At 42.1% G+C, this 17562-nt stretch overlaps 1 protein-coding gene across 5 annotated transcripts in view; it reads right to left on the bottom strand.

The window, feature by feature from the left end:
• Positions 1-17562, bottom strand: part of frmd4ba (FERM domain containing 4Ba) — a 125870-nt gene that overhangs the window by 44645 nt on the left and 63663 nt on the right. For 4 of the 5 annotated variants that reach the window (XM_061874769.1, XM_061874770.1, XM_061874767.1 and 1 more), the window contains 6 exons: positions 8284-8349; positions 8045-8139; positions 7812-7904; positions 7355-7439; positions 3612-3668; positions 3114-3136 (listed from right to left, as the gene is read on the bottom strand). In XM_061874769.1, coding sequence (XP_061730753.1) covers positions 3114-3136; positions 3612-3668; positions 7355-7439; positions 7812-7904; positions 8045-8139; positions 8284-8349 — 419 coding nt within the window. Of the gene's footprint in view, positions 1-3113; positions 3137-3611; positions 3669-3764; positions 3855-7354; positions 7440-7811; positions 7905-8044; positions 8140-8283; positions 8350-17562 lie in introns of those variants that run through there. The other variant, XM_061874771.1, reaches the window with a different exon arrangement.

Below are 17562 nucleotides of genomic sequence, written 5' to 3'. Positions count from 1 at the left end.
AGTGGGAAAAGCATGCGGTGTAATGCCAGCAGCTAAAAGCAACTGCATGAGAACGTACAGGGTATACTCGAATATCACGATATAGTCATCTTCTATATCGCACAGAGACCAACCCGCACAAAAAAACTCAAGAACAGTTTCTACCCCCGGGCCATAACTGCACTAAACACAGCTGGAATGTAAAAAAAAACACAAAAAAACTGGACAACTGGACAATATTTACCACATTTATTTACATATTTAATCCACAATAAAAAGCCTGCACAGCATAGGAGGTAGGAAATACTGACTCCCACCCCCTCAGCACACTGGGAATCAGCATTTTCCTCTCTAGTCAGTTTTTACCAGTCACTTTATACTTTTTATCGTCTCGTTCTTTTACATTGCCTCTTAGAGTGGTCTTAGGCCATATTGTATATTGCATATTGTGTTGTTTCCTTATATTGTGTGGCTTCTTCTTTTTTTAAACACAAAGCACCCCAGGAAAGCAAACTAAATTTCGTTGGACCAATACCTGTACATGCACAATGACAATAAAGATCATTCATTCATATAAAAAACTTTCTTGTGTTTGTTTTTGTTAACGTTTTACAAATTCATGGTAAGTCTCTGGACACATGAGGACTTTCAGAGCAACAGTCAAATGGATTCAAACAAGTACTTAGTGTGTACTCTTGACTTTGTTTTGGTCAAACAATTTCATGTAATGAGAGAGAATAAATAGGGAAGTAGTTAAAATTTAGTGTTGATATTTGTAAACTATTAACTGCACTCTTGATAAAATGTGGATAAATTTGCAGGCAATACATGTGATCGGTGTCAGTATAGTATCGGCCGATGATCCGTATCGGCAGCATAACACCTTGCTCAAAACATCCCTAGTTTATTATTATACAAACTCCGTTTCCATATGAGTTGGGAAATTGTGTTAGATGTAAATATAAACGGAAATACAATGATTTACAAATAATTTTCAACCCATATTCAGTTGAATATGCTACAAAGACAACATATTTGATGTTCAAACTAATAAACACTTTTTTTTGCAAATAATCATTAACTTTAGAATTTGATGCCAGCAACACGTGACAAAGAAGTTGGGAAAGGTGGCAATAAATACTGATAAAATTGAGGAATGCTCATCAAACACTTATTTGGAACATCCCACAGGTGTGCAGGCTAATTGGGAACAGGTGGGTGCCATGATTGGGTATAAAAGCAGCTTCCGTGAAATGCTCAGTCGTTCACAAACAAGGATTGGGAAACGGTCACCACTTTGTGAACAAATGCGTGAGCAAATTGTTAACAACATTTCTCCCCCGGCTATTGCAAGAAATTTAAGAATTTCACCATGTATGGTCCGTAATAGCATCAAAAGGTTCAGAGAATCTGGAGAAATCACTGCACGTAAGCGGTGATATGAAGGACCTTAGTTCCCTCAGGCGGCACTGCATCAAAAAGTGACATCAGTGTGTAAAGGATATCACCACATGGGCTCAGGAACACTTCGGAAAACCACTGTCAGTAACTACAGTTTGTCGCTACATCTGTAAGTGCAAGTTAAAACTACTATGCAAAGCCAAAGCCATTCTTCAACGGCACCCAGAAACGCCGCCGGCTTTGCTGGGCCTGAGCTCAGCTAAGAAGGACTGATGCAAAGTGGAGAAGTGTTCTGTGGTCTGACGAGTACACATTTCAAATTGTTTTTTGGAAACAGTGAACGTTGTGTCCTTCGGACCAAAGAGGAATAGAACCATCAGAACCATCAGGACTGTTCTAGGTGCAAAGTTGAAAAGCCAGCATCTGTGATGGTATGGGAGTGCATTAGTGCCCAAGGCATAAGGCAACTTACACATCTGTGAAGGCACCATTAATGCTGAAAGGTACATACAGGTTTTGGAGCTACATATGTTGTCATCCAAGCAACGTTAACATGGACGCCACTGCTTATTTCAGCAAGACAATGCCAAGCCACGTATTACAACAGCGTGGCTTCATAGTAAAAGAGTGAAGTCCAGACCTGTCTCCCATTGAAAATGTGTGGCACATTATGAAGCCTAAAATACCAAGAATGGGAAAGAATTCCACCCGAAAACCTTCAAAAATGTGTCTCTTTAATTCCCAAAGGTTTATTGAGTGTTGTTAAAAGAAAAAGTGATGAAACACACTGGTGAACATGCCCTTTCCCAACTACTTAGGCACGTGTTGCAGCCATGAAATTCTAAGTTAATTATTATTTGCAAAACAACTATAAAGTTTATGAGTTTGAACATCAAATATATTGTCTTTGTAGTGCATTCAATTGAATATGGGTTGAAAAGGATTTGCAAATCATTGTATTCTGTTTATATTTACATCTAACACAATTTCCCAACTCATATGGAAACGGGGTTTGTAGATTTGTGGTTGCAATACACAGTGTGAAATGACAATTATCATCCATCCATCCATTTTTTACCGCTTATTCCCTTTTGGGGTCGCGGGGGGCGCTGGCGCCTATCTCAGCTACAATCGGGCGGAAGGCGGGGTACACCCTGGACAAGTCGCCCCCTCTTCGCAGGGCCAACACAGATAGACAGACAACATTCACACTTACATTCACACATTGGGGCCAATTTAGTGTTGCCAATCAACCTATCCCCAGGTGCATGTCTTTGGAGGTGGGAGGAAGCCGGAGTACCCGGAGGGAACCCACGCAGTCACGGGGAGGACATGCAAACTCCACACATTTGAACCCAGGACTGCAGGACCTTCGTATTGTGAGGCAGACACACTAACCCCTCTGCCACCGTGAAGCCCGACAATTATGTGAATTATGTGAATTATATTTATATAGCGCTTTTCTCAAGTGACTCAAAGCGCTTTACATAGTGACACCCAATATCTAAGTTACATTTAAACCAGTGTGGGTGGCACTGGGAGCAGGTGGGTAAAGTGTCTTGCCCAAGGACACAACAGCAGTAACTAGGATGGCACAAGCGGGAATCGAACCTGCAACTCTCAAGTTGCTGGCACGGCCACTCTACCAACCGAGCTATGCCGGTTATCATATTATTCTGAAATGTACGCCTTTAAGGATTAACATTTGTCTTAACTACACAAAATGCTCTTACCATGTGTAATCCCCGTTGGCTTCCTGAAAAAAAAAAGGTGAATATTGAAGTGAATAACAACATTGTAACAAGACTCACTTAATGACTTACCATGCAGTATTGTATTTGTGAAACTTCTATATACAGTGGACATTTCAAAATATATTTTATTGAGATTTGGCAGAAAGTTACTTTGCTACACCAGACATCTTTAAGACAGTAGGCTATAGTACAAACAATAATAAGGGTTTAAATGTGCAATTGCTGAATAGCTGCAATATACAATTTGTTGTAAATAATAGTAGATACACTATTATTTACATACAAAAAACACGAATGTACATAATTCACATTTTATTATGTGTCAATTTTATGTTAGATACTTTGCCTGAATAAGTTTTTGTGAATTTCAAAAGGGCAAAAAAGACGACCAAGTGTTGTGCCGAACAAACAGGAGCTGTTTGAAATGTGGCTATCAGTGTAAATGACATTGATTTTAGTAGAAAGCGGCGTTCTTACCTGCAACGCGAATGCAGCTAACTTGAATACATGTCCACTTTCCACTTCGATTGTCTCCTGTTTTCATTTAAAAGGAAAAAAAAAGTTAGGTCTAAAAGCGACACAATTTAAACACGACTACAAAGTGTAGTTCCGCCAAACACTTGACCGTACCTCGGTCCTCTCGTTACGGACTAAACCACTACCATGGGGACCGCGCTGTTCCAAACAATATGTTTTTAAGCACATTAAATCAAAATAGTTTTTATATAAACCCAGTGTCGTGATATTTAATTAGAAAGTTAACTAATTCTAGTGCCTGAAAGTCTAACTTGAGTTCCTACAAGGATATGGAGTGTGTTTGTCACAATGGTACGGTCCGAGCAGGTTCAGCGGTCTGTATCCATGGCAACCAGGCTGCTAGCCCCGCGAAAAAAACGGGGATTACAAAAATTTGACCGTTTGTTGCGTTCAAGTACCGCTCGTTTTTCTCGATATTACCCCAAGTTAAATATCACCGCGTGGTGGAAACATACACACATGGTAGTTTGTATTGTCAGTCTTTTATGGCAGTGGTTCTCAACTTTTTTTCAGCGATGTACCCCCTGTGAACATTTATTAATTCAAGAACCCCCTAATCAGAGCAAAGCATTTTTGGTTGAAAAAAAAAAGAGATAAAGAAGTAAAATGCACCACTATGTAATCACTTTCTGATTCATTAAGTTGTATAACAGATCAAAATATTGCTCATTTATAGTGTTCTTTCTATTTGGAAAAAAGATATAAAAACTTGTTGAAAAATAAACAAGTGATTCTGTCAGGCTGTGATGAGGTGGCGACTTGTCTAGGCTGTACCCCGCCTTCCGCCCGATTGTAGCTGAGATAGGCGCCAGCGCCCCCCGTAACCCCAAAAGGCAATAAGCGGTAAAAAATGGATGGATGGGATGGATTCTGTCAGGTTCGCCCCCTGACGGTTTTTTTTTTTTTTTTTAGTTTTTCCTCTGTTTATGTCTTTGTTTCCTGTCAGCGCTTTTATTTTGGTCATTTCCTATCTTTCTCCCTGAGCGCTGTTTCCCATCACCTGCGGCTCATTGGCACCTGGCCACACCTGGTGTCAATCAGCTCGCTCCTATTTGAACCTGTTTGGTCCTCCAGCCAAGGGCTGGATTATTGTCATGTATTGTCGCCCCTGTCTTGTCGTGCCGTGTCGTGTCTTTGCAGCGTAGCGGTAAGCTATATTCGTTAGATGTTTGTAGCTTACTGTTTTTTGTTCCCTGCTTCCAGATTGTTTTCATATTACAAGTACGACGTCTGTTTTCCTGCTCGCTACCCGCTAATTTCCACGCTAGGCCCTTTTTGTTTTTGCTAGCTTCCATGCTAAGTTCCTTTTGTTTATTTTTCACAGTTACAAACACACAATTAATTTTTTTCACATCAGATATAATTGTACTACTTGTCCTGTCCCATCCAGTTGTGCATCGCTGCAAAGTACAACCACGATAATAAACATATTATAAATTATTAGCTATCTGACAGTGTCAATCAATACTGTGTATTATCATCATGTACTGCACAACCACAGCTTTATAAGATACTGTACTGTTTTGAAAATAGTACACTCATATAAGGGGACGGCGTGGCGCAGTGAAAGAGTGGCCGTGCATGACCCGAGGGTCCCTGGTTCAATCCCCACCTAGTACCAACCTCGTCACGTCCGTTGTGTCCTGAGCAAGACACTTCACCCTTGCTCCTGATGGGTGCTGGTTAGCGCCTTGCATGGCAGCTCCCTCCATCAGTGTGTGAATGTGTGTGTGAATGGGTAAATGTGGAAGTAGTGTCAAAGCGCTTTGAGTACCTTAAAGGTAGAAAAGCGCTGTACAAGTACCAACCATTTATTTATTTATTATTTGTTTTCTAGCTCCCATGCTAGCTCTCTTAGTTGGTTATCCGCCTCGTGCGCGCTTTTTGTTGTACCCCTTTGGTTTGTTCTTGTTTTAGTATCTTTATTAAATCATGTTTTCTTCTCCAATGCCTGCCTCCATCTCTGCATCTTGGGGTTCGTCACACACTAACTCTGACAGACTCACTTATAAATAAAGATTTCTACACATAGAAGTAATCAATTTAAAATGCCCTCTTTGGGGATTGTAATAGAGATCCATCTGGATTCATGAACTTATTAACTCATAACATTTCTTCACAAAAAAAAAGCAATCTTTAACATCAATATTTATGGAACATGTCCACAAAAAAATTGTTGCATTTCTTATCACAGTTTAAGAACTTAAATTCATATTTTGTTGAAGTATTATTCAATAAATATATTTATAAAGGATTTTTGAATTGTTGTTATTTTTAGAATATTTAAAAAAAATCTCACGTACCTCTGTGCATACCTTCAAGAACCCCCAGGGGTACGCGTACCCCCATTTGAGAACCACTGTTCTACGGAAACATTGGCTTGTTTACATGATTATTTTCTTAATCAAGCACATTTGTACACACGTCTTTGTATAATGAGTGAGTATGTACATCTTGTACAGGATGATATGTACGTGCATAGTGGTGCATTTGAATATCTTTGAAAGGTGTATTTATTTTAGTAGTTCTATTTGAAAAGGGACACTTGTATATTCCATGAATTTTCTACACATAGAATGTAATATTTCAAGATTGTATGTCTTAAAAGTTTTCAAAAAGAAACAAAATTAATACAAAACTTTAATATTGTAAAAGAAAAAAAAAAGGTTCACACTCTATTTAGACTAACACTTAGACCAGGGGTCGGGAACCTTTTTGGCTGAAAGAGCCGAAAAGCCAAATATTTTAAAATATATTTCCGTAAGAGCCATATAATATTGTTTTTAACACTGAACACAACTAAACGCATGCATTTTAAAGTAAGACCAACATTTCTAGAGTATAAAAGGTCTCTTACTCTTTGTAATAACATTGTTATTCTGAAGCTAACTGTGGAGGGGGCGTGGCCTGCAGCGACAGGTGCTTAGATGGCCCACCTGGGCCTTGTTATCTAATCACCTGTCGCTCTGTTATAAGCAGCAGCCAGGAGGAGAGATGGGGTTGGGGTTGGAAATACAATTGCTGGAAAACAACTGAGAGACTTATTGAAAAATAAAACAATATTGCAACCCTGAAAAAGGCTCTCATGTCGTTGCTTGCGGGTCTAAAGAACCCCCAGGAAGGCAAGCCCCAAACTAACCAATAATAACTAAATAACTTCTTACCATTAACGCAACATCTTGAATGGATGGATGGATTAAACATGCATGAGAATGTTTTATATTTTGAACATTATTTTTAACACTGTGATTACAAGTGAAAATATTCATTACTTATCGTTTTAAGCAACATCAGCTCAGATTTTTCCGAGGGCCAGATGCAGTCATCAAAAGAACCACATCTGGCTCCCGAGCCATAGGTTCCCTACCCCTGTCTTAGACACACTTTATTGATCCACACGGGAATTTGCTCCACACAGGAGGTCAGTTACAAAAGATGGAAAGTATAAGGATGAGAAGGTTAATGCAATTGCAAGTATAAAGTAGACTAAAAAATAATTACCAAAACTAATTAACAAATTAACTTCAAGCAAATACCTAAACTAATTTATTGAGACACATGTATCGTTTCACACACACACACACATACACAAATCAATCAATAAATCAAGGTTGATTTATATAGCCCTTAATCACAAGTGCCTCCAAGGGCTGCATAATCCACAAACAAATGGTAATACTTACATTAAAGACCATTGATTTGGCATTCAAGAAGAAAAGCTCCACTGTTGTGTTGTCTTTTAAAAAGGTGATCTTCTCAATGTAAAATCTGTAAAGAGGGTCTCTTTGTTACATCAGGTACATTTTCTAGGAATGTTGTCCATTGGCTTTATTGACAATATGGTGATCACGCATGTACATGAGTGCCATCTGCTGGTCTACACATGTAACTGCACCACAATTGAACATAGTACAGCAGAATAGAACCTATCACTGTCCTTGCATAACAGGCACACAATACAATTGCAGTGTCTTTGGTCTGTGCATACCGCAACAATGATAAATACACATTAAAAGACTAAATAAAACTAAACGTTTACAATAGATACAAAAGACGGTTACACTTTCACATAAATGATCATGTAATCAAAAAATAAAGTAAGCTTTAATGGTTGTAAAAGTTACAAAAAAACATACTAACCTCACATAAAATTTAAGTTCCAGTGTTGTTGACGTCTTTGAGAAGTCATGATCAAGGACTTTTCGATCAAGCTGAAGCCAGTTATGCTGACCACTACCAAGGATGAGGAGAACATCTTATCAGTCCTTCATGTATAGTAATTGAAAACATGTAACTGACTTTGTGGAATCGAAGGAAACCGGGTTTATACATAAATACATTGAAATTGTTGTTGTGTTAACGGATCTACTTACGTGTCGTCAATGAAGCAAAGTCCAAAATAGTCCTTCTCCTTCAAGTTAAAATGTGATGACACCAAGTCTAGCAGGTCTCGGGATAAAAGCTTGGGCTGAAAAAAAAAAAAAAACAGTTCAATGTGTTATTATCTTTGGACATTTACTCTACACAAATTGAGGCACAAGCTAAAAGTTAGTAGAATGGATGTATTGTGAAACCCCCACACAGGAATGTGAGATCAAATGTCACTTTCTACCTGAACCTGCAGCTGCAGCTTTCTACCGTCCAGCAGGTGTACCTGGCACTGACGTCCCTCGGACATCTGAAGGAAGAAAGACAACATGAGGGATGACAAGCTTTTGCAACACGATGCCTTCATTGTACAGCCTCCACCTCCACCTGTGGCCATTCCATTTTTCCACCCTCCTGTGAGAATAAATGGTGGTTTGACTTTTGTGAGGATGAACAGTGGCTGACTTGAGTGTCAAGTTTGCCTTTGTTGCGAATCAATGGGTAATCTGAACTGCTGGACAGACATGTACATGGGAACTTCCATCCATCCATCCATTTTCAACCGCAGGGGGCGCTGGTGCCTATCTCAGCTACAATCGGGCGGAAGGCGGCGTACACCCTGGACAAGTCGCCACCTCATTGCAGATAGACAGACAACATTCACACTCACATTCACACACTGGGGCCAATTTTAGTGTTGCCAATCAACCTATCCCCAGGTGCATGTTTTTGGAATTGCGAGGAAACCCAAGTAGAGGTAACCCACGCATTCACGGGGAGAACATGCAAAGTCCACACAGAAAGATCCCCAGCCCGGGATTGAACCCCAGACTACTCAGGACCTTCGTATTGTGAGGCAGACGCACTAACCCCTCTGCCACTGTGAAGCCCACACATGGGAACTTGACCCCAGCTAATGAGATATAATACAACATAGCCATCTTTGGTTGGAGATATGAGTTGAAAAGCTGCACATTTACATTTATATATGTCACACTTCAAAAGGTTATTTCACCTATAAGACTGTACACATAGAGTGGACTAAAGAATTCCTGGATGACACTATGTTAGATCGGGGGCCACATGGAGAAAAGTCCACTCCCAAGTGGGCCAGACTGGTAAAATCCCAGCACGATAACCTAAAAATAAAGACAACTTCAGATTGTTTTCTTTGTTTAAAAATAGAACAAGCACATTCTAAAAATGTACAAATCATAATGTTTTTTGTTGTTGTTTTTTTTTTACACTTAAATATTGCGGTTAATAGTAGTCTAACAATATTTATCATTAGTAATACTTTCTGAATAAATTATGTCAACTTATTGGTGTTAATTTTCAATTTATCACGATAAAAAATTATGTCAAAATCAATTTACAGGATGTTATTTATGTAGTTTGCTCATTTTCCTCAACTGCTGGACTAACATCTGTTTTTTTTTTACATATGTCGCATAATCGACAAAGATACAAATAATTGCTATTCCGACATCTAGTGGACACATTTAAAACAGCAGTTTTTTTCATTCAAAAATTCTGGCTCATTTTCATACTTAGCAAACTCATCCCGCGGGCCGGATAAAACCTGTTTGCGGGAAAGATCCGGAAAGTATTCAAAGCCCTTCCCTTTTTCCACAGTTTGTTATTTCTACAGACAATTATTTCGACTTCATTCTTGGTGTGTGTGCAAGCGCTGGGAAGTCTTGGACCATACGGTATATATATAGTAGGGTTGTCCCCATACCGATTGTTTTGGTACTGGCAGGGGTGTCGCCAGACAGATTTCACTTGGGCACATGCCCCAGTGTTGATCTGCAGTGCCCCAGTACAAATTTCACCAATAGAAAAAAAACGCTTCAGAGTTTTAAGTCTACATAACATAGACAACAGCGCACATACTACTTAGTATGCTAATTGATTGCTACTGTATTCACTCGAGTAACAATGAGCACATGGCTAATTAATATGGTAATTTATTCACGTGTGGATCGAGACTTCAGTTGAGAAAGAGCGAGAGAGAGAAAGAGAAAGAGAGAGAGAGAGAGAGAATGCGAATCACTGCTGAGGTAGGTAACGTTTTTTATTATTTATTATTATTTATTATTATTTTGATTTTGATTTGACTCAAACTGTAACTCCTAGATGGATATCAGAAAGTTATTCGCCCGCAGCAGAGAAGAAGCAGCAGGAATGAGAGATGTAGGTGAAGTCCTAGCTAGCTAGGCAACATTATTGTCTTAAGTTGATGCTAAGTTAGCTAACGTTATTCTTTGTATCAAGACAAACATATTCATTTGCTGTACGAGCTGTCGGGGGAATTTCCAATGAACATGAAACATAATGTTGGTTATTGTCTGCTGCTTCTGCATCAATGATGATTTGGAGTAAGCATGTGTGAGTTGAGTGCTTCTCAAATGGTTTATCGTCCGGAATACAACCATTTTTCCATATCATCAAGTCGTGAGCCACATTTTTAAATCATTCAAGTTTATTTCACAGAAAAATAGCACAGTAGACTTGTCTTGTTAATCGGTGTGACTTTGACTAAAATAATCTTGTTTTGTCACCAGAAAAATGGCTACAGCTAAAGCATCTGGTTTTGTTTCCAGAAAAAATTGTAACATTTCTGTATTTGTTTTCAGAAAGATGGCTGAAAATATTGGGTTTTGTTGCCCCATTTAGATTTTAAAAACATATATATTTCCATGTCTGTCCTGAGTCCTCCAACTTGTTAGTCGGTTTGCCTTTTGCTAAAATACTCACTAATAGTCACTAGAAAAATGGCTAAAAATATCTGGTTTTGTTGCCACAATTTGATTTTTTTCTCCCTAAACTTTTTTTTTTTTTTCATGCACACATGTGACTGCGACTCACTAAAAATGACACACAATCCGCTTTTATGTCACGTCCCAGCAGTTGGGAACCACTGGTCAACTGTATAACAGTTACTGTGATATTTCCATGTCTGTCCAGAGTGGTTGACCACTTTGCAAAAATGAAAAGGAGACGTTACAGTTTACTTCTCAGAAAATGATTCCCTGAACAGACACACAACAGTTGTTCATTTATTCTACTACTGTGGCTTTATTGTTTTGTGTATATGTTATAGTTTTGTGTATCTGAAATAGGATTAGCCACATTGCCATAAATGGAAATTAAATAATATAAAAAAAACCAGAGATGTAGGGGTGCTTTATTTTTTGTTTTACTTTTGTAGATGTTAAATTTGCAGATGATTACTGCGATATATATTTCCAAAAGATTCATTGCTCTTCCTTTTTGCTTTTACCAGTAGCAGTTTAGAAGTCTGGAGTAAAAAAGTGCACAAGTAGGTCAAATGCATTAGTTAATTTCAATCAATCAATCAATCAATGTTTACTTATATAGCCCTAAATCATTAGTGTCTCAAAGGGCTGCACAAACCACTACGACATCCTCGGTAGGCCCACATAAGGGCAAGGAAAACTCACACCCAGTGGGACGTCGGTGACAATGATGACTATGAGAACCTTGGAGAGGAGGAAAGCAATGGATGTCGAGCGGGTCTAACATGATACTGTGAAAGTTCAATCCATAATGGATCCAACACAGTCGCGAGAGTCCAGTCCAAAGCGGATCCAACACAGCAGCGAGAGTTCCGTTCACAGCGGAGCCAGCAGGAAACCATCCCAAGCGGAGGCGGATCAGCAGCGCAGAGATGTCCCCAGCCGATACACAGGCGAACAGTACATGGCCACCGGATCGGACCGAATTTCAGGTGGTTAATCAAAGATCCATACAACATAATCTGATATGATTTAATAGTTTAAAGCACTATTTATGTATATTTCATGATTAAAAAAAGTGCTAAAAATGTTTTTGCTTGCGCACTTTGCACGCTTATTTGTGCCCCAGTACAGTATTAGGTCTAGTGATGCCCCTGGGTACTGGTAGCAAAATAAATTTCGATAATTTCCGATACTTTTCGAAATAAAGGGTACACAGAAATTTCATTACTGGCTTTATTCAAACAGAAAATCTTCCATCCATCCATCCATCATCTTCCGCTTATCCGAGGTCGGGTCGCGGGGGCAGCAGCCTAAGCAGGGAAGCCCAGACTTCCCTATCTCCAGCCACTTCGTCTAGCTCTTCCCGGGGGATCCCGAGGCGTTCCCAGGCCAGCCGGGAGACATAGTCTTCCCAACGTGTCCTGGGTCTTCCCCGTGGCCTCCTACCAGCTGGACGTGCCCTAAACACATCCCTAGGGAGGCGTTCGGGTGGCATCCTGACCAGATGCCCGAACCACCTCATCTGGCTCCTCTCGATGTGGAGGAGCAGCGGCTTTACGTTGAGTTCCTCCCGGATGGCAGAGCTTCTCACCCTATCTCTAAGGGAGAGCCCCGCCACCCGGCGGAGGAAACTCATTTCGGCCGCTTGTACCCGTGATCTTATCCTTTCGGTCAGGACCCAAAGCTCATGACCATAGGTGAGGATGGGAACGTAGATCGACCGGTAAATTGAGAGCTTTGCCTTCCGGCTCAGCTCCTTCTTCACCACAACGGATCGATACAACGTCCGCATTACTGAAGACGCCGCACCGATCCGCCTGTCGATCTCACGATCCACTCTTCCCCCACTCGTGAACAAGACTCCTAGGTACTTGAACTCCTCCACTTGGGGCAGGGTCTCCTCCCCAACCCGGAGATGGCACTCCACCCTTTTCCGGGCGAGAACCATGGACTCGGACTTGGAGGTGCTGATTCTCATTCCGGTCGCTTCACACTCGGCTGCGAACCGATCCAGTGAGAGCTGAAGATCCCGGCCAGATGAAGCCATCAGGACTACATCATCTGCAAAAAGCAGAGACCTAATCCCGTGGCCACCAAACCGGAACCCCTCAACGCCTTGGCTGCGCCTAGAAATTCTGTCCATAAAAGTTATGAACAGAATCGGTGACAAAGGACAGCCTTGGCGGAGTCCAACCTTCACTGGAAACGTGTCCGACTTACTGCCGGCAATGCGGACCAAGCTCTGGCACTGATCATACAGAGAGCGGACTGCCACAATAAGACATTCCGATACCCCATACTCTCTGAGCACTCCCCACAGGACTTCCCGAGGGACACGGTCGAATGCCTTCTCCAAGTCCACAAAGCACATGTAGACTGGTTGGGCAAACTCCCATGCACCCTCAAGAACCCTGCCGAGAGTATAGAGCTGGTCCACAGTTCCACGACCAGGACGAAAACCACACTGTTCCTCCTGAATCCGAGGTTCGACTATCCGGCGAAGCCTCCTCTCCAGTACACCTGAATAAACCTTACCGGGAAGGCTGAGGAGTGTGATCCCACGATAGTTGGAACACACCCTCCGGTCCCCCTTCTTAAAGAGAGGGACCACCACCCCGGTCTGCCAATCCAGAGGTACCGCCCCCGATGTCCACGCGATGCTGCAGAGTCTTGTCAACCAAGACAGCCCCACAGCATCCAGAGCCTTAAGGAACTCCGGGCGGATCTCATCCACCCCCGGGGCCTTGCCGCCAAGGAGCTTTTTAACTACCTCAGCGACCTCAGCCCCAGAAATAGGAGAGTCCACTACAGATTCCCCAGGCACCGCTTCCTCAAAGAAAGACGTGTTGGTGGGATTGAGGAGGTCTTCGAAGTATTCCCTCCACCGATCCACAACATCCGCAGTCGAAGTCAGCAGAACACCATCCGCACCATACACGGTGTTGATAGTGCACTGCTTCCCCTTCCTGAGGCGCCGTATGGTGGTCCAGAATCGCTTCGAAGCCGTCCGGAAGTCGTTTTCCATGGCTTCCCCGAACTCTTCCCATGTCCGAGTTTTTGCCTCCGCGACCGCTAAAGCTGCACACCGCTTGGCCCGTCGGTACCCGTCCACTGCCTCCGGAGTCCTATGAGCCAAAAGAACCCGATAGGACTCCTTCTTCAGCTTGACGGCATCCCTCACTGCTGGTGTCCACCAACGGGTTCTGGGATTACCGCCACGACAGGCACCAACAACCTTGCGGCCACAGCTCCAATCAGCCGCCTCGACAATAGAGGTTCGGAACATGGTCCACTCGGACTCAATGTCCCGCACCTCCCTCGTGACATGTTCAAAGTTCTCCCGGAGGTGTGAATTGAAACTCTCTCTGACAGGAGACTCTACCAGACGTTCCCAGCAGACCCTCACAATGCGTTTGGGCCTGCCAGGTCGGTCCGGCATCCTCCCCCACCATCGCAGCCAACTCACCACCAGGTGGTGATCGGTAGAAAGCTCCGCCCCTCTCTTCACCCGAGTGTCCAAAACATAAGGCCGCAAATCCGATGACACAACTACAAAGTCGATCATGGAACTGCGGCCTAGGGTGTCCTGGTGCCAAGTGCACATATGGACACCCTTATGTTTGAACATGGTGTTTGTTATCGACAAACTGTGACGAGCACAAAAGTCCAATAACAAAACACCACTCGGGTTTAGATCCGGGCGACCATTCTTCCCAATCACGCCTCTCCAGGTTTCACTGTCGTTGCCAACATGAGCGTTGAAGTCTCCCAGTAGGACAAGGGAATCACCCGGAGGAGCACTTTCCAGTACTCCCTCGAGTGTACCCAAAAAGGGTGGGTATTCTGAACTGCTGTTTGGTGCTCCTCTCTGAGCTGCTACCTTACCGTGGTAGAGGAGTTTGCGTGTCCCAATGATCCTAGGAGCTATGTTGTCTGGGGGTTTTCATGCCCCCTGGTAGGGTCTCCCAAGACAAACAGGTCCTAGGTGAGTGATCAGACAAAGAGCAGCTCAAAGACTTCTATGGAATTACAACGAAATGAACCCAGATTTCCCTCGCCCGGACGTGGGTCACCGGGGCCCCGCTCTGGAGCCAGGCCCGGAGTTGGGGCACGATGGCGAGCGCCTGGTGGTCGGGCCTGTTCCCATGGGGCCCGGCCGGGCACAGCCCGAAGAGGCAACGTGGGTCATCCCTCAAATGGGCTCACCACTCATAGGAGGGGCCATAGAGGTCGGGTGCATTGTGAGCTGGGCGGCAGCCGAAGGCAGGGCACTTGGCGGTCCGATCCTCGGCTACAGAAGCTAGCTCTTGGGACGTGGAACGTCACAGAAAATCTTATGATACATTAAACACACATTTGTATTTGCAATCAAATAATAATTTTGGCATTAAATAATACGGTGAACATACTAGACAACTTCTCTTTTATTAATAAATAAGGAATCAAAGGCTCCTAATTTGGCTGCTGACGTATGCAGTGACATATTGTGTCATTTGCTATTCTATTATTTTGTCAAAATTATGAGGGACAAGCAGTAGAAAATGGATTATTAATCTACTTCTTCATTTACTGTTAATATATGCTTGCTTTCTGTTTCAACATGTTCAATATACATTTTCTGTTAAAATGTAAAATCTTATGTTGTTTGGCGTACTTTACATAGGTTTTTGGTGATACTACAAAGTGTGTGGTATCACCAAAAACCTATGTAAAGTACGTATCTATCCAATACCAAGTCGTTACACTGTCATACATTGGTCATATTTGAAGTTATTTTGTGTCCAGGGACTTATTTCCTGAGTTTAACAACAATAAAAAACATTACAAAAGATTTTATGAGAATAAAAAATATACTGTAGATGTAATATACTGTAGATGTAGACACCGAACTCTATTTAATAATACAACTCTAACATTTGACAACCAAACAATTAAACAAGGCGACACGGTAAAGAATCTGGGTATTATCTTCGACCCAACTCTCTCCTTTGAGGCACACATTAAAAGCGTTACTAAAACGGCCTTCTTTCATCTCCGTAATATCGCTAAAATTCGCTCCATTCTGTCCACTAAAGACGCTGAGATCATTATCCATGCGTTTGTTACGTCTCGCCTCGATTACTGTAACGTATTATTTTCGGGTCTCCCCATGTCTAGCATTAAAAGATTACAGTTGGTACAAAATGCGGCTGCTAGACTTTTGACAAGAACAAGAAAGTTTGATCACATTACACCTGTACTGGCTCACCTGCACTGGCTTCCTGTGCACTTAAGTTGTGACTTTAAGGTTTTACTACTTACGTATAAAATACTACACGGTCTAGCTCCATCCTATCTTGCCGATTGTATTGTACCATATGTCCCGGCAAGAAATCTGCGTTCAAAGGACTCCGGCTTATTAGTGATTCCCAAAGCCCAAAAAAAGTCTGCGGGCTATAGAGCTTTTTCATTTCGGGCTCCAGTACTCTGGAATGCCCTCCCGGTAACAGTTCGAGATGCCACCTCAGTAGAAGCATTTAAGTCTCACCTTAAAACTCATTTGTATACTCTAGCCTTTAAATAGACTCCCTTTTTAGACCAGTTGATCTGCCGTTTCTTTTCTTTTTCTTCTATGTCCCACTCTCCTTTGTGGAGGGGGTCCGGTCCGATCCGGTGGCCATGTACTGCTTGCCTGTGTATCGGCTGGGGACATCTCTGCGCTGCTGATCCGCCTCCGCTTGGGATGGTTTCCTGCTGGCTCCGCTGTGAACGGGACTCTCGCTGCTGTGTTGGATCCGCTTTGGACTGGACTCTCGCGACTGTGTTGGATCCATTGTGGATTGAACTTTCACAGTATCATGTTAGACCCGCTCGACATCCATTGCTTTCCTCCTCTCCAAGGTTCTCATAGTCATCATTGTCACCGATGTCCCACTGGGTGTGAGTTTTCCTTGCCCTTATGTGGGCCTACCGAGGATGTCGTAGTGGTTTGTGCAGCCCTTTGAGACACTAGTGATTTAGGGCTATATAAGTAAACATTGATTGATTGATTGATTGATTGATAATCCTTGTAGTATCTACTACATACGGCTCTTGTACTTGGTATGTTTACAGTCGATGTCTGTGTGGACCCACTCATGGCATTTGTTTGCATTCAGGAGAGCTTGCTTGCTGTTAGGGGTTAGCTATTGTACCCTCCTACGGTATGTAGTGAAGCATGTTTAGCTATTCCTCATCCTGCAGGAAGGATACTTTTAAGAAACTTACTTTATTTGTCGCCATGGAGCTGAGAATGATTGATTTAGACTAGTGATTCTTAACCTTGTTGGAGGTACGGAACCCCACCAGTTTTATATGCGAATTCACCGAACCCTTCTTTAGTGAAAAATAAAAAATACATTTTTTTCAAATTCAAGACAAAGTTATATGTTTTTGGTAACACTTTAGTTTGGGTTAGGGCAGGGGTCGGGAACCTTTTTGGCTGAGAGAGCCATTAAAGCCAAATATTTTAAAATGTACTTCAGTGAGAGCCATATATTTTTTTAACACTGAATACAACAAAATGTGTGCATTTTTAAGTAAGACCAACATTTTTAGAGTATAAAGAGTCTCTTATTCTTTTTAATAGCATTGTTATTCTGAAGCTAACCTATAACAAAGAAAATACTTCTTACCATTGATACATCTTCTTGAACAGGTGCGGTAGAAACCGGATGGATGGATTAAAATGCATGAAGTGCAGTGAAGTGAATTGTATTTATATAGCGCTTTTCTTTAGT

This window comes from Nerophis ophidion, linkage group LG16 (assembly GCF_033978795.1).
Source record: "Nerophis ophidion isolate RoL-2023_Sa linkage group LG16, RoL_Noph_v1.0, whole genome shotgun sequence".
Taxonomy (NCBI): domain Eukaryota; kingdom Metazoa; phylum Chordata; class Actinopteri; order Syngnathiformes; family Syngnathidae; genus Nerophis; species Nerophis ophidion.
This window is presented reverse-complemented; position numbering and strand designations above follow the sequence as displayed.